The sequence below is a fragment of the Numenius arquata genome, chromosome 9 (assembly GCF_964106895.1).
Source record: "Numenius arquata chromosome 9, bNumArq3.hap1.1, whole genome shotgun sequence".
In the NCBI taxonomy this organism is placed as follows: domain Eukaryota; kingdom Metazoa; phylum Chordata; class Aves; order Charadriiformes; family Scolopacidae; genus Numenius; species Numenius arquata.
In genome coordinates, this window is record NC_133584.1 from 865,853 (window position 1) to 890,401 (window position 24,549).

The following is a 24,549-nucleotide window of genomic DNA, read 5'->3' on the forward strand; positions in this document are numbered from 1 at the left end:
TGTCATATTGAAAAAATAGATATTGCAGAAATTCGTAATTGGAGCCTGGGCATTTATTTTTATGTGGACTGACTGTATTTCTTGAAAGAAGAGAGCCTGGGTTCTAAAAGTGATGTAATCTAGTTTATGAGATATTTGATGTTAATAAACCCATGTTAAAATAAACATGGATGTCCTGGGGAGGTTCAGATTGGATATTAGGAAAAATTTTTACACGGAAAGGGTTATTAAGCCTTGGAATTGGCAGCCCAGAGAAGTGGTTGAGGCACCATCCCTGGAGGGATTTAAAAGACGGGCTGACATAGTCCTGAGAGACATGGTTTAGTGATGGGCTTTATCAGTTAGGTTGATGGTTGGACTGGATGATCTTGAAGGTCGCTTCCAACCCAGACAATTCTATGATTCTGTAATATCCCCTATTTTTTATTATGGCAGTAACAGGCAAGTAAAATGCATGCCTGGAGTCCTACTGGGTTTTGAAATTACAATGGTAGCTGGATTTTAGCTTTAATCTGTTTTCCGTATAAACAGTTCTGGTGCCAAAAAGTTGCTCTTGAACTGGTAATTGGTGTCTGCGAATGGCAGCGAATCTACTCAAAAAGCAGGGAGAGCGGGAAATGTTAATGTGCTGGAGCCAGCAAAGCTCCAAAGAGCGTCTGGTTAAAAAAAACTGCTGCCAAGCACTGCGTCCCGCTCTCGCTACAATAAAAAACTAGAATAAACCAATTTAAAAAGAGAACCGTTAGAGACAGATGTGGTTAACGCATGTTTTCCTTGAAGTTTGCCCCACTGTATAGATGCTGAGAGCTGGTCCTGGGCATGGAGGTACCATTTGCCACTCAGGTATCAGAAAATTAATACTGGCTGGACTGTGTGGATGTCTTCCCCAAAACCAGTTTGCTGTTAGGACAGTGTGAGGAGGGGAAAAGGCCGAATGTGACGTGTGACAGGAGGTAAGAGTCATCTTGTTCCCCTTGCTTTGTGTGTCTGTGTTACTCAGCAGACGCCTTACCCAGGGCAAAAAGCTCTGCCCCCTGTTTAAATTATGGTTTTGTACGTTAATAGCAAAATATGTGTTCTGAATTGGGATGACTTGTTGTTATGAAGTTGAAGAATTAAAGATGGCACATACGGGAAAACAACTGCAGTAGGGAAACCACAGTATGTCTCAGTCTCCTGGATTCCTGCAATCCCCCCGCATTCTTTGGAGCGGGGATGGAAAGCTGCTGATGGTTCAAAGATGTAGGGTTTAATCAAGAAGTCACTGCTCTGATGGCATTCTCTGCTTTATAGCTTGGGAAATTTCAAATCGTTCTGTTCACAAAGATCATACCTTGTTAAGGAAGTCCATAACTCATAAAGATCAACTTGCTGACTCAATCCTTACTGCCCTCCCATTTCTTAATTCATATGACTTAAAAAGCTTTGATTTTGATGTATGTATCTCAGGATTTCTTACGAGTTCCAGAACAGTACAGAAGTCTTGCAGTCTGCTGCCCGTTAGATGTCCTGGAGAGTCTGTTTCTTCAGTCCTGCCAGGGGAGAATGAGGTACATAAGAAGTTTTCAGGTTTTGTTAGGGTCACTGACCCGATTTCCCTTCCTTTGTCACATAAACCTGTCCTGCTGCCTCCCAGAGGTGCCGTGTGGAACCCCGCTCCTGCCAGTGCCTTGGGCTGGGCGTAGTAACCTGTTACCCTCTTGTGTAACACGGGAAGGATGGAAACCTTAATAGAAGGCGAACACCCTCCCCTGCAACCCATTAACACCAGGTTAACTGGCGATGGGCCAGCGTGCAGGTTAAACTGCTTCCACCCCTACGGGAGGGCTCGGACTGTTTACTTCCTCTGGGCTGTTTTCAATACACAAAATAATTATATGGGCTGATGGGGACATTCCAACCATATCAGTGGAGCTGCGGGAGAGGAGACCATTGGGATGGGCTGTGGACACAAAGGAACTTCATGCCTTTAGTGACACTGGATTTCCTTGTGCAGGAGAGTTCAGGGGACTTTGCTCTCCGAGTTAAACACATGATCAGCATTTGCAGGCAAAGGGCCACAGTCGAAACCGCTTTATGGCTGTTCCATCAGTGGAAGGTAAACCGGTGGCTTCACCTTCTAGAGCATCAAGTAGCTGACAAAAAGACGTGGGGGTTGGAAAGACATTTCTAGGCCAAGCTGTTCCAGGTCATTGTTATCCTTCACAAAGCTTCGGGCCTCTTCCTCAGAAAGTGCTCTAAGGGGAAGTTCTCAGCAAGGGCATTGCACTGAATGGATTCTGCGCTGACTTCACGTGGGTCTCGCTCCTCTATCTGCTCAAGAAGAGAGCTCGAGTCAGTGTAAAACACCCATGCTGCATCCAGAACTAAGTGTTTGACACACTTGGATTTTAAAAAGAAATCACTGCTTGGTTCTCCTGGGGTTCCCAAAGGATGATAAAATACTGTTTGCCAGCCTTCCCAAAAATGCCACAGCTGGTGGTGTCACTGTGGTCACCGTGATGCTGCTCCCTGCAGGTTGCACAATCAACAGTATTTCCTGCTGCTCTGTATTGCTGAATGCGCCCTCACCTTCACAAACAGCAGGGCTGTTTACCCCTCCTCTGAATCCCGGATGGAGCGGTAGGAAAGTTTAGGTGCCACAAGCCCCATTGCACCCCCAGTGGCACCTTACTGGAGCTTATGGACACTTGCAGGTGAAGTTCCTTCTGCTCTTAAATATTTATAACATCAGGCCTTCTTTTTTTATGAGTTTAATCAAAAACTCATTTGAAAACAAAGGACCGTGCTCATGTCAGTACCTTTTTACTGATGTTAGCACCTAAACAAGAAAAAGTTAAAACTACCTCATGTTTAGTTAGTTAAACTAAATGAGAAATACTTTTTCAAGGCCAAGTTAAAAGAACCTTGTGTGCACCTTGTTAAAAGAACAGATGAAACACAAACACAGTGTACTCCCCAAATGCATACCCAGAAAAGCCCCCAGTAGACCCTGCAACACAGAAAACCAGCCCGAGTCACAGAAATTAGGGAAAACCAATCCATGTAAAAATCCTGTCTCTGTCCTGAGGAATCCACTGCAGTCGCAGTTCATCTCTCTGGTTATTGTCGGATGCCACAATACTTCTTAAGAATTATCTTAATTTGTATCTTCAGATGGCAGGAGGGCTGTCACAGCATCCTTGATTTCCAAAGCAGGCTTTTCAGCAGGATTCAAGGTATCCAGGCAACTGCTGTCTCTCGGGACAGCTGAATTCACACGCAGTTCCATACACTTAATATCATGACAACTCTTAATTTCACCGTCTCGGAACCCCAGCACGGTTGGACACATCACTGGACAGGCCTCATTCTCCTCTCCAAATACTACTTTAACTCCTCACACTCCATCTAAGCTTAGCTCCGATTTTCAGTGAAGTAAGTGACTCAAACTCTTTTTCTATAAAAACATACATTTAACCTCTGGACATCCATCGTGAAGAACGCCTTTCTAAAGTCTTAATTTCTCTGTGCTGCCTGCAGTCACACCGCTCATGGAACATAAATACAGCAGCTTACTTTAATAGCTCCCAGCCCAGCAGGAGATGGGAGAATGAGAATCACATCAAAAACCTTTGTCCTTCGCAACTAGCTGTTTGCCACCACTGTGAGTTTTATCAGCGAATATTCTGCTTCTCCCACCCTTCTCCCTGCCGAAAGTCTGGAGTAGATAGAGTAGCCTTCCAGGGAAAAAACAACTGTCTGGGATACTGGTACAAACTGTGATTTAACCCTTACTACCTCTTTTACTAGTACTTCTGTGCTACTGCAGAGAAGGCTTCGTCTCTCCACAGCCACCTGGAACCAACAGCTCCCCAAAGGGACCGCAGCCTCCAGCAGGGGAATCTCCCCAGCGCAGAGGGGGTCCGGTAAGAAAATGCCCGTAAAGCTGCTGCTGCCGCCCTCAGACTTCGCCTTTCCCGGCTCTCCCTGGCTGCTCGGCACACGTCTAATGCCTCCTTTGCCAATCCAGACCAAAAACCCCACGGGATTCCCCCGCCTCCCCTGTTTCGAGGGGTTCCTCCCGCCTCCCCTGTCCGAGGGGCCTCCCCCGCGTCCCCCGTCCCCCGCGGGCTGGGGCCGTGTCCCGGGCAAACGCCGCCAGCGCCTCAGCGAGCCGGCCGCGGCGGCAGCACGCTCACGCCGGGCCCTCACAAAACGTTTTAATTTGGGGTATTTAAGAAATCAGAATATAAGGAGCTTCCTCGGCAGAAAAGCGGTCGCGGGGCGACGGCGGGTCCCGGGGTAAGGCGCCGGGGGGGCGTGAAGGAGCCGGGCGGGCCCAGGCCCCTCAGAGCGCAGCGGGGCCGCACCGCAGCAGCCGCCACCCCCGCAACCCCCTCCCGCCCCGCGGCCTCTCCTCGCCCCAACCCGGCCGCGGGCCGGGAACCCACCCCCGCTCCCGGCCCCGCAATAACAGCGAGGAGAGCGTGGGGGCTTCCCCCTTCCTTCCCCTCCCCTCCCCTCCCCGGGCTGAGGTCTCCTCAGTGCGTCTCCCCCCACCTCAGCTGCGGGCGCCGGCCGCCCCCGGAGAAACCCGGCCGGGAACCGGGAGCGGGCCGAAGCCGCCCCCCGCGGCCCGGGGAGGCTGCCGGGCCGTCCCCGCTGAGGGCTCCCGCCCGCTGCGCCGCGGCCGCGCAGCGCCGGTGCCCGGCGCGGGGGATGCGCCGCACTGCGCATGAGCGGGAGGCGGCGGAAGGGCCCGTGAGGAGCCGGGAGCCGCCGCTGCCGCCGCCGGAGGAAGCCGTTGCCGCCGCCGCCCTCAGTCTCCGCCTGAGCCGGGAGGGAAGAGGCCTGCACAGCCCTCAACATGGTGAGCGTCCTCCCGGGCCGCCTCTGGGCCCGGCCCGGCGCCTCGGGGCCGACCAGCCGCGGCGGCGCCGCAGGGGCAGCTGGGGCCTAGTCGTGGCGGGCTGGGCTGTCCGGGAGCGGCTCGACGGGGGCGCCGAAGGGGCCGGTCCCGGGGGCCCCGCAGCCGGGGCGCGATGTCCTGGGGCCGTGGGCTCCTCGGTGCTCCCGCCAAGCACGGTGTGGAGGGCCGGGAGAGTGGGGCCGGGGCGGACGGCGGGGCGGGCCGGGGCCGGAGGCTGCCCCCGGGCAGGGGCGAGCGCCGGGGCCTAGGTGAGGGGCGGCGGGATCCCGCGGAGGCCTTGGGCCGGCGGGGCTCTGTCAGGCCTCCTCCCGGCGAGGAGGAGCTCGCCCGCACTTTGTGTGAGGGTTGAGGCGCCTTTGTGCGGGACAGGGGCGACAGGAGCGTTTTGCGGGCAGCCGGGTCGGTCCCCGCGCGGGGAGGTGAGCGGAGAGAGCGCGGGGGCCTGGCACAAACCGGGGGCTGTCTGGAGGGTTTTTTGCAGAATTTCAGGCAGCTGAGGGCCCATTAAGCGCTGTCAGTTCACTGGGAAATTTGGATATGTTGATCCTGCTTGAACTGGGATTATGTTGGGGAATTTCTGGATAATTGTTTTGTGGTTTTGGTAAGGCTGCTATTCATATAAGTGTTGTAAAGGAGGACCTGCCTATCTTGCATTTTCTCCTTAATATTATTTTGCCTTATAGCTGAGGATTTGCTGTGAACTCTCAAATCGACTGACTTTCTCCCCTCTTCTAGAGAGGAACCGCAGTGGTGGGAACAAAATTTGCTATTTTTGTTGGCCTAAACAAAAGAAAAAGACATTCCTTAGCTTTAAATAAGAGGGGTCCTTGTTGGTCCCTTGCGCAGTGTCTTATGCACTTGAGGGAGCTTGTTTACAGCCATACTTCTAGGCCTAGTTGTACAGCTTTAGCTACACCTGTACAGTTTAAAGTAGTACATTTCTCTAGCAGCTGTATTGTCTTAGGAAGGGTGTAGGAGGGTGTCTAAGATCTACTGGTGTACGCTTATTGGTATAAAGATATTATGTGGTTAATATTATTCTGGCAAGCAGTGTTAAAAGCACATTAAAAAATAAAAATGTGACCTTTAACTGATGGAGTTACGTTAACATAAAAATTCGGTTAGCCAGGATTTAAATTAAGTGGTGCAGTGTGTAGACCTCTAATAAACTTGTCACTATGTTACTAGTGTAATTTTTAATTGAATAGTTCGGTGTAGTTCTTCACTTGAGATTTTTATGGGAGCTTAAAACTAAAGTCTGGGTGAAGCTCAGACCGTAGAGGTGACTTTCTGTAATCCTGCAGTTCTGGGACTGTCTCACATTGCACATACGCAGTAATGCGACACAACTTTTCATGAAGACTTTTTTCCATGGAAATCACCTAGAGCTGCCTCACAGTATATCCAGCATAGGTATGCAAAATACACACTTGCTGTCTTGTACGTACATATATTATGGGCTAGCTGTGCGGTTAGACATTGGAATTGAACAATACTGTAGTAAGTGGCAACATAACAGAAATGGTGAGGCACGCTATTCTGAGAACAGCAGAATCCTATCTGCTTAGTCTTCTTGGAAATGCTTAACTGAAGAACTAGCAGATACATTCTGTGAAGCAATACTGTACTGATGGATGGGTATTTATCAGATTGGAGGGAGTATCTGGATGCTCTCGTCCCGGCCCCAAGCGCAGTTGGTAGGCACTGTGCGAACAGCTCTTTTCCAGGCTGTGTGTGTTGACTCCAGCACCCGGGTGAAAGGATGACAGAGACACTGAAGTGGGACTAAATGACAGGCTGGAGCTTTTATAAGCTGTAAATACAGGTATGAATTGTTTCTTGTGCCCAGGTATAGGATTTTGTACCTCTGTTTGGTGAGGGGAAAGAGTAGGGAGACTTCTTCACGCAGATCTGAAGATGTCCTTCTAGAAGCATGAGATGCAACGTCCCGTTCTTCTGCCCGTGTGCCCCACTGCTCTGGCCAGTCCTTCCAGTGGCTGTGGCAGGTTCCTGGGGCCAGGCTGCTCGCCCAGCACAGCAAATACTGCTGTGGAGACTCCTGCAGCTGGGGCCTGGCTCCTCCTCGCCTGTGAGAGCACTCCTGGCTCTGACTTAGTCCCATCAGTGCTGGTACAGCCGGTGCTTTCAGGACAAAGGTTTCCTGGCTTTGAGCTGGCTTTGTCCGACGTCTGGAAGGGCCACCATCACAGCAGCCCGTTAGGCTCACTCTGGCCATTTAGGTAACTTGGAAAGTGTTTTCTGTCCGGAGCTCGGGTGCAGCACCCTGGCAGCGCTCCTTGGGTTGCTGATAGCAATCTGCCTCTCCTGCCCACGTTTTCATCTGAGCTGGGCAGCATCTGTAGAAAAGGTCTCCTTTACCTTCTCTGTTTGTGTGTCACTGCTTCATCTCCTCATGAGGACAAGCAACGTGCAGGCGAATCGTGACAGAGCAGCGTCAGGTCCTTTATACTTTAAGCCATGTTTTCTCAGGAGAAGGGCTACTGCCTGCACTATTCTGAATGATTTAATGAATTTAGGACTGTGTGTGATAATCAAGGCAAGTGTGTGAGTATCCATAGCTTTATCCAGAGCCAAATCTTATCTCTATTTACATTATCTATTATATTGTCCAATTTGTGGTCTCTGAAGAATATTTCTGTGCTGATAAATACATAATTTCTTACTACAAACCTCAGGTGACAGGAAGTTGTAAAAAATTCGGTATTACAAGAATTTCATGTCTGACGCTGTCCCCTGTAATGTTGCTGTACTTCATGACATTGTTATGTAGTGTTTAACTCGGCGAGCTGCTCCGCCAGGCTGGTTTGTACGGTGCGTACTCCTGTCTGGAGCAGTTTGTTGATATGAAATGTTTTTGGTTTTGGTCCTCCCATAGTAAAACTTGTAGATTCTTGGCGTTGCGCTTGGGACGGAGCAGTCGGAGCGCTAGACAAGATGGTGCACGATCCTGTTTCCTCTCCCAGCTCGCCAGAAAACACTTTGAACTTATACTGTAAAATCACTTTTAACTAGAGCCATGAAAAAATTATTCAGGAATATGAACTGCTCTGAGAACAAGGTGTGAAATTCATTATGTAGCTCTTGATATTTTCCCCATGTTTTATGGTGCCAATGCAAATATAAATGCAGCTTCTGATGACTGAATCTTCTGCCCTAGACCAGAGTTAAGAATGGTGACAGCTTTATTTTGTCCTTTTTTAATTGAAAAAGCCCTGATTTTTGGTGTTCCCCTCACCTCTCAGGTTAACATGAATTACCTTAAAACACTATTCCAACTACTGCATTCTTCTGGGTAGCTATATATCCTCTTCTGTGAAAGACTTCTGCCTATATGCAACTACTAAAATAATTTTATCCACTAAAAGAACATTAGAAGGTGTAAAAAGCAACTTTGATTTTAAGTTGCTTGTGATTTTTCCTTGGATTTTATTCTGAACAGACCTTGTAAATTTTCAAGTTTTGTTCTGTTCCACTGCAGACAAATGGATTTCACATCAGTTTGAAACAGAAGCTGAACAAATAATATCCATGTGATCTGTTTCTCTACTTACTATTTCTGTAGTTACTTTAATTATTTTTGCCTTTAACTTGGGTTTTATGAGGTTTTTGGTGGTATATGTGTATGCCATCACAGTTGGTGGATTAAAATGTAATTCAGTGTATTCATAGGCTTCTGTTGTGATTAATTTTTGTTTTCTTCTCAAAGAAAAATACTCATGATTTTGCCTTTTAAGCTTTAGCCGTGTATTTGTTGTATACAGGCAGTAAACCAGGTTATTTGCAGGTGTCTTGTGTGTTCCTTTAATGGATACAGCCCAGCATGGAATGATGCAGACACTGGGAGGGAGCATTATTCTCTTGACTGTTAGTGTCACAGACGTGGCAGTGGTGATGTGTGAGGTTATTAGACGCACAAGCCCGTTCCTGTCTGTGCCAGCTGAGGATGTTCTGTGTTTGAACTGGTGGGACAGGGGTCCTTCGGAAGTGCAAGGATGCTTCCCGCAGCCACATCTCTACCAGGGGTTGAAATGCAGTTCGTATGAAAACCTAGACTTTGTGGAGGTTGATGCTATTTTAGAAAAGGCTTTTACCTGTCACATGCATGAGAACTTACCGGGCTTCTCCTTGAGTCCTGACTGAAACAAAAGCACAGATGTCTCATCGCTCAGATTCCTGTAGTTAGCAGGGAAACCAGTGGGATCAGAGCATCATAACAGTGCCTGGGGAGGGAGAGGGGACAGGCAGTTACTGGTGAAGGAATAACTCTGTGAGTGCCATCTTCGGGGGCAGGAGGAGTTTTGGGCAGGAATACTTCAAACTGATGGTGTACGGCTTTTCTAGCTGCAGCCACATATAACCCGTGAGCAATGTCCAGGGTTTGGGTGGGAATCCTCAGCTTTCGGGTCCAGGCAGCGCGGGACGAGGGTTGTTACCGTTTCCCATGGCCATTATCCGGGAGAGGGGAGCCCTCCTACAGCTATTAGCTGTCCACAAATTGTTGGTGACCAGTATGCAGAGCTCATTGTTGAATCTGAGGTGACTAAAAGTTGTGTGTAGAAGATAAGGACAAACAACCCCGTGGTCAGGGCTGGCAGGTCAGTTCTGGCTTTCCCCCCCGACCCCCTAGACCGGGAAAGCTTACTCCTCTGGACTGGGGGAGTTTCAGTCTGAGGCCAGGAAAAAAAATACTTGGAGGGGAAAAAAGCTCAAATATTTATTATTAATCTTTCACTGAAGTATCTGATCAAGGATGGGTTATTGAATTAGAATCATCACATTTGGTACTTCATGGGGAGAGGCAAGTTTTCATTTTAAAATCATTGTTACAGCATCAGACGTTCATTAGTGTTATGAATCTACATAAGGTAGCTTTTCGTTGGGAGAAGTTATTCTGCGTTTTAAAAGCAGGTTCACCTTGTGCCTCATGATGTCCTCACGAAAGGCAGCTTGGATACCACACAGACTTCATCAAAGGCTTGCAGATCTCAATTTTTCCTTTTCCCCTTACCCCAAGGCGTAAGACTTACTAGAAAATTTGTTACATTTGTTTTCCATTGGTTTTCACCTCTATATTTTAGCAAGACAAATCTCTCTTAAATAAAATTCTATCTTCCTTTTTAACTAGTGTTAAAGTTGAGATATTTTAAATGGGTTGCGTTGCATTATGGCCTGTACAGTTGCAGTGTAAGGTATTTGTTGCCTGATGACTGTGGGATTAAAGGTTAGAGGGTGCTCTGGCTTCTGTATTGCACACTTAAAACAATAATAGACTCTTAGAGCTCGGCTTCTAGAAATAGCCCTTAAAAGTGCAGAAGGCTTGGAACCTGTTCCTGCTTGAAGTGTGGGTTTTTAATGGGATGAAAGAAGAGCTATAATAGGATAATAAAAACTCAGCAGTAATTTCATCTCTTGCTGCCCTGTAGTAGGCCTTCAAAGAGTTGTCCAGTCACTGAGGATGGAGTGTCTTGTCCACGCTGGCAAGCTCCTGCGGAAACATTAATCAAATATAGAGAAAGTGCTTTGGCACTTCTTCACTAAAAATAAACTCCTTTTTGACCAGTGAAAATATAGTTATTCCAGAAAAAAGATTATCGATGAGCAGTGTGATTTATTGCATCTTAATATATGACTGAATGCTCTACTGATGAGTGCATTGACTCTTATCAAGTGCAGTGTTCTTTTTAAAAAGGTTTTATGTTGTTACTATCACTTGGGGAGCCCCAAGCACAGGAACATCTCCTCTGCATATACAGGATTGAAATTTTACCACAAAGTTTATTTAAGCTGCAGTTGTTTTTTTTTTTAATCTAATAAATTGCATTCTCCTTTTACGTGACAACACGCAAACCCTTTGGTGGTGTTGGGCATCCGTGGTGAAGCCTTCGTAAACCTGTTCCTTGAGTTTTTATGTCTTGCTTTTAGAGTCTACCCTTGCAGGGCAGAACAAAGCATCTCGAGGTTTTACAGAATAGTCACTGTTAAAAGGTCTCCGCCTACTTATGTGTACAAGTTTAAAAAACCCCAACAAACCAGCAAACAAACAAACAAAAACCTAATGATTAAAGGTACCAACTTTGTCAAAACAATAAAAAAGGCGCTAAGGCCATAAGTGTGACTGTGCCCGATGGTGCCCCGTGGTCTGTGGTGGTGTCGTGGTCGGGCTGTGCGGAACTGGTTAGAGGAAGCCGGTCACCGATACAGAATATCGGCCTTGGGGTTGTTTCATCCTCCTTTTGGGATTTCGTTCATGGCTTTGCTTTGATATATCTGTAACTGAAAATCCATTAGTCGTTTCTGGAAGCCATTGCACCTGGCTTTGTCAGCAGAAGTGCTTTCTGTGGGAGTCTGAGCTCGGCACTGTAAGGTGCTGGGGGTCTGCTGTGAAGCACATTGTCACCAGCGGCTCTTCAAAGGACCACTCTGATGGCCTGGCCTTTACCTGGAGCCATGGCTGAAAACCCGAGTTTCAGAAACGTGTTTGTAGCGAAGGGTCCAACCTGAGAATCGTGTTCAAGAGCCTGAAATAAAGCAGTAACACGTTGTAGCTTTAAAAGTAGTATAGCCTGACTGAGATCGCTGGGTTTAAGTCTGCCATGTGTGCGCAAATTTCAGCTTCAGCCACCTGTTGTAGATAGAGGGCTGGTTTGGGGGGATTTGGGTTTTTTTTTTTTAAAGTGGTATTGGTCTGTTCAGTGTATTATGTGGGTATCAGTTTAAGCCAAATGTGATGCTCTTGTATTTATTTTTTTTTAAAGGTGTAATAGTGTCCATGTTCGCTGTCATCAAGCAGCAGAAAACTGATTTTGACTTTAAGGCAGATGAATTTGTGTTCTGAAGCGGTAGTTCTGTTTTTCTAATGATAATGTGATTGGACACTAATTATCCTTTGGAATGAAGAGCTTGAGCTCATACTGCCCCTAAACCATTTGTTCTTTGGCTGGGGATAGTTTGTCACGTCTAGAGATTTTTTTTTTTTTGGCCTTTTTTCCCCCATAATCCCTGAGAAGGGGCCGTGCACTTGGAAATGACGGAAAAATAATGGACAGAATAATAAAAGTCAGAACTTTTATTTACTGATTTGTAACGTTGGGACCCTTTTTGCTTTGAATATATTGAGTGAACTTTAGAACTGAATTTGGATTTAGTGCAAGAGCCCTATGATTGCAGTTAGTTTTGTGTAACTAATACCCTTGAAACACTGGGTGTGCTTCTCCTCATCAGAAATACCCCTGGCAATCCCTCTCCGCGGATAAATCCCTGGCAGCAGGGTCTCCGTTTGGTTTTGCACAGGAGCAGGGATGTCTGTTGGTCCGGGCAGGAGGCCTGGAATTCCAGAGCTCTCACCTTGGCTCCTCACTCCCCTGCCCGCCGCCGGCAAAATTACTTACCTTTTATTTTATTTTTTTTTAGCTTCAGTTGCTGCACCTGTGAAATAGAGACAATACCTCCTCACAGGAGTGTTTTGCAAATTATGTAGGTGGAGCTGAGCACCTTCAAAGTGGAAAATCTCTTTTAAAAAAATAATTAAATAAATCTTAAAAGATATTTTGGTGTGTAGCTCCCTGAAATGGGTGGCCCAGCCTAGTTCCTTGCTGCCATCAAGAGGCACATCAGGAGATACTGCCCCTGGTAGCCTGGTCTCGCTGTGGTCCTGCACTGGCTGGGGTTTCTGTTGGCTCATCAGCGGCACTAACGAACACCGGCCTCTCGCCCAGGGATGGTGAGCTGTTCAACGGCCCGCTTCATCTAGCAAATATTCTGATAGCCATGGGCTTTATTTAGCCATCTCAGTTGCCCTTTTTTGGTAGGTGTAGCATTCTTCTATTAAAAGGAGGATAATTTTTTTTCTTTTTAAAAAACACAAATTGGTTTAAATCGAAAGGTGTCCCATCCTACAGCTGTGTATGAATTTGTTTCATCGCTCTCTCCAAATGTGCAATAAGAATATCCAGGTTTTTATTTCTGTGATTGCTTTGCCAGCATGATTTTTGTAATGGTTTAACTCGGTTTTGTTTACAATGTAAAGTAACTAGAATGAAGTGAGTTTCAATTAAAAAAAAAAAAAGAGAAAATAAGTGTTGGTTTGAGTCTAACTGCCCCAGCAGCTAGAGAAAGTCAAATTGCTTGGGAAAATTATAAAAGGTACTGATTTAAAAGTACTAGCAGTACTGATGATATTTTTATTTTTTTTTTGTCCAGTAAAACATTTCTAGTTTTGTCTCTTTTCACTAGAACAAGTTGAAATCATCACAGAAGGATAAAGTGCGTCAGTTTATGGTCTTCACACAATCTAGTGAAAAGACAGCGGTGAGTTGTCTGTCTCAGAATGACTGGAAGTTAGACGTTGCAACAGACAACTTTTTCCAAAATCCTGAACTTTATATACGAGAGAGTGTTAAAGGATCATTGGACAGAAAGAAGTTAGAACAACTATATAACAGATACAAAGGTGAGTACCCTGAGCTTTCAGCTTATTTCCTCGTTGTGTGTGTGTGTTCTTAATTACAGTGTGTGATTGCAGCTGTGCTTGGCCATCTTAACTGGCTCTTTCAGCTTTGTTTTTCTTTTACTAATAATGCAAGTTAGAAGGGGAATATATGTAGACTTCGGCTTCACAAGGATTGCATGCGGTCACTTTATGTGCCCTAAATATAGGTACCTTTATCCAAGATTAGGGTCTGGAGCTGGAATTGTGTGTACAGTGAGTAACTGTAATGGCAACGTGGATTTTAGGGCATTCTCCTGGGTAAGGCACTCAGGGCTCACCCCTGACAAGCCTTGAGCCTGAAAGGCTACATACCAGGGATGGATTCTACCTTAACTTTTATTCACCTTGTGCTTATTATCAGATAGTTAGAAGCAGAGCTACATACCAGGGATGGATTCTACCTTAACTTTTATTCACCTTGTGCTTATTATCAGATAGTTAGAAGCAGAGCGGAACCGAAAACATCGTCTGTTTCCCTGTTATATAGCCAGTGTTCAACTGGTGCTACCTACCACAGAGAGTAAAGTGGATTCAGTGAAGCAGAACAAATGCTGGGGTTTAGCACTTCAGAAAAAAATCTGAAACCAAGTGTTACATTTTCTGTCAGTTCTCATATGCCCTCATAATCCAAATTCCGTTTTCCTGAATTCTTTGTTAGAATTGTCTTAGTAGATCTTTGTTAGTGCATCTCACTTCCAGAGCAGGTGCTGATTCCTGGGAAGAGGAGTGTGCCAGGCTGATGTGGGATCGGTGATAGGGCAACGTAACTTTCCTCCTGGAGGTCGATGCATGCTGGTGATGCCAGAAAATGCATAAAACTAGTGTCAACTTGGTAGTTCCTGGGCAGATTTGATTATTGTATCAGTACATCTTGCAAGGACACTGCAGGATTGTTGATAGTGTACTCAGATCAGCAGCCTCACCAAAGGTGCCAGGAATGAAGTGTGCTGGTGGGAAAGGACTGCTGTTCTCCGTATGGAAAGAGTCACAATATCGTGCATATTATTAGGCAGAAAACAAATGTTTGTGGTGCTTTTGCCTCTCAATGAAAATAACATCAGCTTCATTGTATGGGAGGCTTTATTGTAGTAACTTCCTCAATTGTTAAAGCTTAGCTATTGAAAATACTAATTTAATTTTGTTTTTAAAATATTCACTTATAAGGGCTGATGCCAAAAATGGCTTCTTGAAAATCTTCTTAAATACTTGTGGTGAATAAATTTTTCAACAATCTGTTTTTCTTGATACTTGCGTTTATATCCCAAAGATCCTCAAGATGAAAATAAAATTGGTATAGATGGTATACAGCAGTTCTGTGACGATCTAGCTCTCGACCCAGCCAGCATTACTGTCCTCATTATCGCGTGGAAATTCCGAGCTGCAACACAGTGTGAATTTTCAAAGCTGGAATTCATGGATGGAATGACTGAGCTGGGGTAAGTGTGCAATGAGTGTGAGGCACTGACGGTGGAACCCAGTGTCGGAAACTGGGACAGATGGTGAAACAGGCTTGTTCTGGGGAATTCACGTTGTCCTTTCAGACTCTGTAGCCTTTTTGGGGTCTGGCATCACGTGCCTGCCTCTGTACGGGTGCCTCTGCTGTCTGTGTGCTGGGAGCTTAGTCACCAAAACAAGCAGCTTTCGGTGCTCCTTGCCTCGGCTGTGTGAGCATTTCAGTGAGGTGCCACAGAGCTGCTCGGGTGGGCAAAGCAGGGTGTTGCTCTGCAGTCTGCACATCGGGGTTTTTGCTGCCTTAGGAGAGTGCAGTATTTATCACAGCTTTCTAAAAATCTTGTGGATTACAGCATCTGATGTATCAGCTGGTATGTACAAATGGCAATGTGAAGAAATACAAGTTTCATTTCTTTATTGTTATAGGTGCAGACTAATGAAGGCTTCCTGAATTTTGTTTTGATAATCATATTGTATTCCACAAAATACTTACAATTTTTTGTTTGTTATAACTCATATTTTATGGCAAAACAAATAATACACAAATACACAAATGCTTTTTAAAATGCAGATGTGACAGCATAGAAAAACTGAAGGCCCAGATTCCTAAAATGGAACAAGAATTAAAAGAGCCAGGAAGATTTAAGGATTTTTATCAGTTTACTTTCAACTTTGCAAAGAACCCGGGACAGAAGGGTTTAGGTATGTATACTCTATTATAAAAATTTGATCGTAAATATGGGAAGTGACTAATTAAAGCAGGAAGTGAAAATATTATTGTGATGCAATGAGTCTGAAAGATAGCCACCCTTGGGATACAATATATATCTCTTTTTTAAAGACGGGTGTCAATTTAAGGTGTTCGGATTGATAGAAATAGCTGCACCCTCAGTATAGACCACAAAATTGTGTGAGGGGGGTTTGTTCTGCCACTGAGGGTGTGTGCAGTTCTCAGTAATACTCAGTGGATTATGGTCTTACATGAAAAGCGTAATTATACCACTCAGAATTTGCAGCACTGAACAGATTAATTGAATTTTTACTTTTAGGATAAATTTAAATGATTTCCGTGTTAAGTACACTTGTACAGTCTCTTGTAACACCAAAAATGCTCGCAAATGTCTTGCCAAAATAGAATTGGAATAGTACAAACAGGTTTCCCTGTCCTGGGCTTGGTGCCTGTTGTTGTTGTACTGTTGGTAATCGCTGCCTCCCTGCAGCCTTGGTTTTTTCCCTCCTCAGCTCACTGAATTTTTATTTTTTTTCATTATTTCAGAGTTGTTCTGCTGGTTGTGCTTGTGATTAGTGTAACAGGTGAAGTGGAAGAATCATTTATTAAAAATAATTTTTTTAAAAACAAACCCCAACACCAAACCCATGACAAAACTCTCTGTCATTCTCTAACACTTCTGTATGCTGGGGTTGGGTTTCGGTTGGACTACGAGTTCCGTTGTCTCTGGAGAAGCTAAAAGAGCACTGCTGAACTGTTTCAAAATACTTGGGCATGCACATAGGCAGGTCTGAATCCTCCAAATAAACAAGTGGCTGATTCTTATTTCTTGTAGAAAGTCATATGAAGTTTTTTCAGACTACTACAAGAGGGAAAATGTGGACAGTGATTGAATTGAGAGAGGGCAGAAGTGAGGTTACGGAGGGTGAGGAATCAGTTCCGCAGTGGGAACTGTTGCAGGGGTTTGTTGTTTGGGTTTTTATGGTTACCTTTGTATGTTGTTTTTAGTCTTTAAACAGCTTTACACAACAAGGGGTATTTTGCAGAATCCCTGTAAGATGGTAAAAGTGAAATGACAATCACAATAATATCATAATTACATGATCATTTTTAATTCTGTTTTCTCAAAGCTTCAGAACACCAGAACGATTTGATATAGTACTTGCCTCTTATTTTCTTCTCCATACATCTAATGATAAGGAGGACTTGTGTTCTTTTTCTGATTTCCCCCCAGTCCTATATGGAAATGAATCTTTTGAGTATCCCAGGTAGAACAGACTTCAATAAAAAGTATTTACCAGGAAAACTAATCCCTTGCTTTATTTCTCATTCATCTTGAATCTTCTTTATGCAGGTTAAGCTCTAACAGTGACAAAGACAAGTGCGGTTTCCTCAGGTTCATATAGCACATACATAGTCCAAGATTTTTTTGTTGTTGTTGTTATTTACTTACTTATTTGTGTGGGTCTGGAAGTGATGTAGAATTAAGCTTGAAATCTGGCTGCTTGCCAGCCCTTCTGGTGCCAATAACTACAGACTTGTAGGCATGAATTTACGATAGGGCAGAATCATTCTGGAAACCCTGAAGCAAAAGACTGTTGGGAGAAGTACGGTGCTGAAAAGTGAGCGCTCCTCGTTAGGCAATTAATTTTGGAGTGTCTAAATAACTGCTTGTAGGAACTTGCAAATTGATTTTAATGTATATTGGTCTCTGATCTCCCAAACATTGTGTAGTAGTTCAGGCGCAGTTCTGGAAAGGCATTTCCTCTGCCTGATCCCTTGCTATGGTGTAAGTTCTGCGGGTGTTTGAAAAGCTCTTGAGACATTTGCATGTGATTTGAGAATACCTTTTAGCTTGTGTTCATCTCAGACATCCTTTGCTTCTCTTGCATCTCTCTGGATAAAACTCAGAATGGAACATATATTTGGAGACTTTCATATTTGATCCATGAGGGCTTCCCTGAGCATTCTTTCACTTTCTTATGAAAACCTAAAATTACATCTTTACTTTTGTATTTTATGAGCGATACTTTGCCTTTGCGCTCTTTGAGCTGGATGTGAAAACGACAGCTTTTATTTTCTGAGGAGAAGGGACATCTGTTTAGTGACTACTGTTCAATTGGTCTCCGCTTCTCCAAACTCAATCTTACGCTTTCGTCTGGAATCACACCCCCTTGCAGCTGCTTGGAAAATCCTCCATAGTTTTTTTCTTTAGTTTAGTTAGGAAGGATTATAATGTGAATGTGCTGTTGGAGAAGACCTTTTAGTATCAAAGATACTGAACAGCTCATAAACTTGCCCCCATCACCATCTATTTTCCCTCCAGCAATGCAGAGTTCATGCTGTGATTTGTTTGCTGTTGATGTCACCTCTAAGATCCACCTCCCTGTGCTTTTTTAACTAGTTTGGGCATCTGGGGAAAGGGAGTGGTTTTCTTGGCTTGTATCAGTTTTTTTTTCCTTTTTCTTTTTTTCCTGAGGTGCAGGTGATCAGGTGCCTCCTCTCTCTGCGCTCACAAGAGGGTTGTTTATGGAAGAAGAGATTTGCTAGGCTGCAAAACATATAAGAGCTTTAAAAAAGAGGTCACTTAACTGGGTAGCCTGTTGGGGCTGCTGTGTGCACGGTGACGGGCACGGAATTCGGTACGGTCACAGTTGGCAGCTTTTTGTTATAATTCCAGAGGCCCTTGTTCACTCCTGGTGGTGGAAATCTCACCAGGTAGAGAGTGAGAACTCGGACACTTCGCTTTCTTTTACCAGCTACCACTAATAATCAGTAAACACGCATCAGTGTCGCCCTTGGCAGATTCCAGGAGGTGAGGAGTTAGTTTCTTCCCTACACGCTGGACTCACCATCTCTTATTCTACACCAGTGCTGGGGGGGGGGGGGGGGGGCAGTTCCAGGGGGACAGTGGGGTGTTCTCCCTCAACCCGGGCAGTGCAGGGCTCTCACTCCTGAGAAACACAGGCAAGAACTTAACAGGAGTCTTTGGAAACAACACAAAACATCCCAAACCAACAAAAAACCTGCTGAAAAACTCAACCCAACCAAAAAACCCCCAACAATTAAGAAACCAACTATCAACCATCTGCTGGTACGGTACTGAAAGATTCTTTCAGAAGGAAATCTGATCGCAGCCATGAGCCATTGACAACAGCCGTGTCACAAAGCCAGGGCCTCTAACAGAGTTGCTCTAAAAATGAAATAATAAAAAACTAGTTTTATGTAAATTGTATTTTATATATTAAAAAGGTTAAAAAGATCTTACTGCAAAATAATTAAAATTTTTCTTTTCAAGTCAGTAGCATTTCTAAGACAAAGTATTTCACTGAATTTCAACTAAAGTATTATTATATGGCAAAAGGCGTATGAAATACAGTTGTGTGTTTTGGATATTTTAGATATATTAATATGGGCAATTTTCCATTCTGCTAGATTCAAGTTACAGTATCAAAATCTGTAAAATATTTGTGTAACACTTTATTTATGGCTGCCTTTTTGTAAAGGATCCACGAGTATATTTACATTAGATTAATCTTTTCTCCTTTATGAGTATATGGTTCATTTTAGCGCTAGATACCTGTGGAGATGATTTGAAATGTCTGTCTCTAAAAGTAACCTATTTTAATATTACAGATTTAGAAATGGCCATTGCCTACTGGAATTTAGTACTTAATGGAAGATTTAAATTTCTAGACTTGTGGAACAAATTTTTGTTGGTAAGTTTAAATCTTTACGTAAACTGGACTGCAGCATTTTCAAAACTTGGAAGATAAATATGTTTAAATTATTGAGTAGGTGAAATGGACTGTTTTGAGCCAGGCCCCAGGTACTGCACTTCACAGTGGGTACAAGAGCAGTAGGTTTGGGAGTATGGATGTGTCCAAGACGGTAAAACTGAGTACATATAAGTGGGGGCTTTTTTAACTTCTATTTTTTAAACATAAATTTTCCAGGAACATCATAAAAGATCAATTCCTAAGGATACCTGGAACCTCCTCCTAGACTTTAGTACAATGATAGCAGATGATATGTCGAACTATGATGAGGAAGGTAAACGTTTCCATTTTCTTTCATTAACTTCTGTGTTCCATGGTACGTTTATTGCTGTGTATCCGCTTTGGCACAGCTGGCTAATAACAGCGTAATTCCAATGTCACTGGGGGGCTAAAGTTCACTTAGAGCTACTTTAATGCGTGGTGTTGTCAGCTGTTTGTTACTGCAGGGTTAAAAAAGTACTGAAACTTTCTTAAATTTTCCTTTTTTTTTTTCTTCTGAGTGAGCTCAAATACTAATTCTTTCTTAGAGACCAACCCCGATATTTGTCCACTTAATAAACACGGCTTCTCTGTCGGCGCAGCTCTTGGCGTCTTCACCGAAGGAGCTGATTCGTGGCCTGGGCATTTCTTCCTGGGCTCCTCCAGTTCCTGCATTTCCTGGCTGAGAATAGTTTTGAAGTTGGGTTGCTTCAGTTTATCAGACGTGTAGTAATATTAAAGTGAAGCTGGCAGCAGCCAGGGGCTGCTAAACATAACTTACTTCCTAAAAAATGTGTCTAGTGTAAATTTTTGGGTTGATCTTCCCTCTTCCCGTTCATCTAATTACCTTCAGTCGCTGGCAGACCAGTGCAGAGGGGAGGGAGCTGTAAACTCCTGGTGCTTCAGAGCAGAGGGCAGCAAACTTCTACAACCTCATTTAATAATTACAGACAGTTCTCATTCCCTTATCACTGAGCAAATGGGCTGCTGCCCACAGTAAATCAATGCGGTTTAGAAAGTTGAAAGGCAGAAAACATGCCTTAATGATCTGGAATAAAGATATTTTAAAGCGAGGGGGAAAAAAAAACCAGGCCACAATTATTTTTAATCTTGACGTGACCATCATGCACGTGACCAGGGGCCTCTTTGGAGGTGGCTGCCCATAATATGTAAAATATTGACGTGTATTTTAACTACCTCTTGATAAGGAATAAGGAAGAGTTATATAGTGGAACGACAGCCTTCTGGGCGGTTATACGATACCGCTGCTCTCGGGGTGTGTGTTGCCGTTCTGGGGTACGGCTGAGGGTGGCGATTCCAACAGCTGAGCGTTGCCTTTGTGCACAGTCCGTGAAGAAGTGCTGCTGCCACCAGCAGAGCCGCTTCATCCAGCGTTCAGCTCCCTTTAAACAGCTACTGCCATCCTGGAGATCAAAGTTCTGGTGCCAAAACCGGGACAGGTTTAAGCTAGAAGTTTTGTCAGCTTTTTGTTTTCTTCTTTTTTTGTTTTGGTCAGGAAGATGAAGGAAGTTTGACCCCTGAAAGGGGATGTCTGTTAACTGGGTTTGAAGGAAGTAGAAAAGTAGAAATCTTTAACCAGCTCTTCAATTTCAAGCAAGAAAATGACAATTTTTTTCTTGAAAGTATGCCTAGTTAAGACCGGAAAGTCAATAACTTGTTAAGGTTGCAGAAGAGCGCCTTGTTGAAGTGAGGTCTTATGATCTGGTCTTCTTTTTTTTTCCTTTAGGGGCATGGCCAGTTCTTATTGATGACTTTGTGGAATTTGCACGCCCTCAAATTGCTGGGACAAAAAGTACGACGGTGTAGCACTAACGGACCCTTCTAGAGTGTACATAGTCTGTACAAATACCTGACATGGAGAATTGCACAGTCAATTTCTGCTGGCTGGACTGAACTGAAGCTCAATCCTCACGGTATGGCTGAGGGTTGGGACAAACCTCTAAGGATACATCTTGGACCATATCATAATTCATTCTTCTACTGGTGGTTTGGGCTTTTCTTCTAGTCTGGACCACTCTTGCCAGTTAAAATTCCAACGTTGTGGATTTCATCATGGATTTTTTTTAAATAATTTTTTTTTTTTTTCTTTGGTGGACCACCCTAGTTTCATCTCCCATAAGCCCGAGAAGCTTTATAATTATTTTGAGGTTTCTGGTTTCACATAAAGCACAATGCTGGTCATCATCAGCCAACCGTTGTTCGGCATCTGAATTATACAGATCAACATCAAACCAATTTTTAAAAGAATCCTTAAATATACACTTGGGGCTAGTTGCAAAGACTGCATTGATAGCACTTCCTGTAAGAGTGATATATTTAAGTGTACTGGGTCCGATATTTTTTTCTTTTCTTTTCTTTTCTGGAAAAGTTACAGGTATCGTATAAGTGAGTTTGAGTATCTGGTAAAAACCATTGCAGAAATAACCAGGAAAAGGCGAGGTTTGGTCGATGCTGGGGTGCCCGGGTGCCTCTCTGAACGGTTTGGGGGTGCTCCGGCGGCCTCGGGAGCAGCTGAAGATGGGACAGCGGCCGTGCCCTTACAGCCCCGGGCTTGATGTTCTGCTCGGCCTCTGGGGAGCGGCATCGAGACGATAGAACCGAATATTCTCGAGGTTATTATCTGAGAAACCAGATTTCATTACAGTTCTGAAATGCTTCTCTGTCTGTCGAAGAAAGGTTTTTCATTTCTGTGGAAATCTAAAACTTGAATATGCTGAATTGGTGTCTTAAATGTTTGCTACACAATACAGTATTTTAAATGGAGACGTGGAATTCCTATGGTTGAGGTCTGACGGAACAACCGGCCCTGTTGCACAAGACGCTGGTGAGGTTGATGTGAATCTGTGTTTTGGAACCATTATCCTGAGAACTAAGTTAAGCCTTTATAATGTATAGGTACTGCCATTACGGATGACACCCGCTTTTTAATTGTTTTGTTGAGATTTCCTTAAATTGACATATCACTGTGGTTGCCAAATACAGAAATGAAGAGTAAAGCTTTCCCAAACAAGCACAGACCAGATCTAAAATACCACACTGGCTTCGTTTGCTTACAGCCCTCTGCTCGGCTCTGGGGAGACCTCCTGGAGCAGCGTGTCCAGCTCTGGGGCCACCAACATCCCAAGGACACGGAGCTGTTGGAGCGGTGCCAGAGGAGGCCCCAGAGATGCTGGGAGGGCTGGAGCCCCTCTGCTGGGAGGGGGGGCTGAGAGAGTTGGGGGGTTCAGCCTGGAGAAGAGAAGGCTCCGGGGAGACCTTGGAGCCCCTTCCAGTCCCTCAAGGGGCTCCAGGAGAGATGGGGAGGGACTCTGGATGAGGGAGGGGAGCCCTAGGAGGAGGGGGAAGGGTTTGACACTGAAAGAGGGGAGATGGAGCTGAGATCTGGGGAAGAAGTTCTTTGCTGTGAGGGTGGTGAGAGCCTGGCCCAGGTTGCCCCGAGAAGCTGTGGCTGCCCCATCCCTGGAGGGGTTCAAGGCCAGGTTGGAGGGGGCTTGGAGCAACCTGGTCTGGTGGGAGGTGTCCCTGCCCAGGGCAGGGGGTGGCACTGGGGGGGCTATAAGGTCCCTTCCAACCCAAACCAGTGTATGATTCTATGAAATGATTTTGTTGATCCATCACTACGTACTGTCTCACTACACTTCACTAAATTGTTTTGTTCAAAACAGGTTCTATCAGATGCAATTATTCTTTGAATATTCCAAGAGCTCTCGAGCTGCTTTTGTGCTAAATGTGGGCTTTCGCTCCTCACTTGTTACTTGTGGAGAGATTTGATAAATGCTCCTCTGTAAAACAAGCTGGAAAATACCAGGCTCCGGGGAAAAAAGAGGATAGTTACGAGTCAGGAGAGAGGTTTAGGTCCCTGCTCTAAACAGTCCCGTGAGTCATTGGCGCTTGCACTGAGGAGCAGAACACTTTCACGCAGGTGCTAAAGGGTATTTTAGGAAAAAAATTGACTGTTAAACTGCTAAAAGGTGTTATTCGTACTCCCTGAGGCTGGGGGCGAGGCTGGCTCCCCCCGGCCCCAGCAGCTCGGTGAAGGAAACCCCAGGGTGCGTTTGCTCCCCAAACCCCCGCAGACCCTCCAGCTCCTGGGGCCGGCCGTGCCCATCCCTGGCTTTTGCTGCTCTGGGTATTTCCTCTCCCAATTCCCGGTAAATACAAAGTGGGGGCCCGGGGCTGGCGGGGGCGGGTGGAGGACGCTGTGAGGGGCTCCGTGTGTCCTGGGGGGGGGGCTGGGGCCATTCCGGGGGGGACGAGTTCCTGGGGGCCGGGTTTTATCCCAGCCCAGAGCTGACCCCCCCAGAAGGCAGAGGGTGGGCGGCGGTGTCACCCCAGGGCGGGGGGGGTTGAAGGTGATTCCTTTCGAACGCAAGATCTTGTCAACAAAATAGTGTTGTCCTCGGTTTGGTACTACACGCTTATAATTACTGTGTAATTATAAAGAAATAGATAAAACTTGGACTAATTCTGTTGCCGAGAAGGGTCATTTGTGCTACGACGGCATCTCGAAAGCTTCTCCCAGTGCGTGACTGCAGTTGAGGCGCTGGTTTAACAGGGTGTTGTTCTAAGGACAAAGAGCCTGGATACAGGGAATATTTTGTACGGAAACGTGCTGGGATGTGGCCGTGTGGTTTTTCCTTTAGAGATTTGTGGGGGTTTTATTTTTATTTTTTTTAAGAATGCAGCCAGTTGCTTACTTGGATTGCTTTAATTCGTAAGTGCTTTTGTCTTCAATTTAATGATCTCCCCTTAAACAGATCGGTTTAATTTTGCCAAATGTCAAGAAAAAAAAAAAAAGGCGGCGAACATCAAGTTTGTAACCTGTTTTTATACATTAAACGTGTACAAAATTAGAAGTGCCCTGATATAAAACTTAATCTTGAGATTATATTTAGTAAAAAACCATCATTTACGTATCTCTGTAAGTTCAAATGTAACTTCTTACAATCCCTCATCACCACCAGAGGCAATAAAGCTCCAGTGAAATTGCTGCCCCTGCCTCCCCCCTGCCTCCCCCCTGCGTCCCCCCTGCCTCCCCCCTGCCTCCCCCCACTGTTATTTACAGAATGTGCTCTTAAGCAGGGAAAAAAAAAGAACAGAAAGGGTGGAATACTGGCTTTTGGCATAAAATCCCCGTTTTCGGTAAGTCTTCTGTCGGGGGGGTCCG

General features: G+C 45.0%; 1 protein-coding gene across 1 annotated transcript; it reads left to right on the top strand.

The window, feature by feature from the left end:
- Nucleotides 1-4,715: 4,715 nt before the first annotated feature.
- Nucleotides 4,716-24,269, top strand: DCUN1D1 (defective in cullin neddylation 1 domain containing 1). Its single transcript, XM_074153386.1, has 7 exons — nt 4,716-4,852; nt 13,166-13,382; nt 14,689-14,857; nt 15,445-15,575; nt 19,240-19,322; nt 19,560-19,656; nt 21,109-24,269. Exons 1-7 carry the CDS (start codon nt 4,850-4,852, stop codon nt 21,186-21,188), a joined length of 780 nt encoding a protein of 259 aa, XP_074009487.1. The 5' UTR covers nt 4,716-4,849; the 3' UTR covers nt 21,189-24,269.
- The last annotated feature ends 280 nt before the right edge of the window (nt 24,270-24,549 follow it).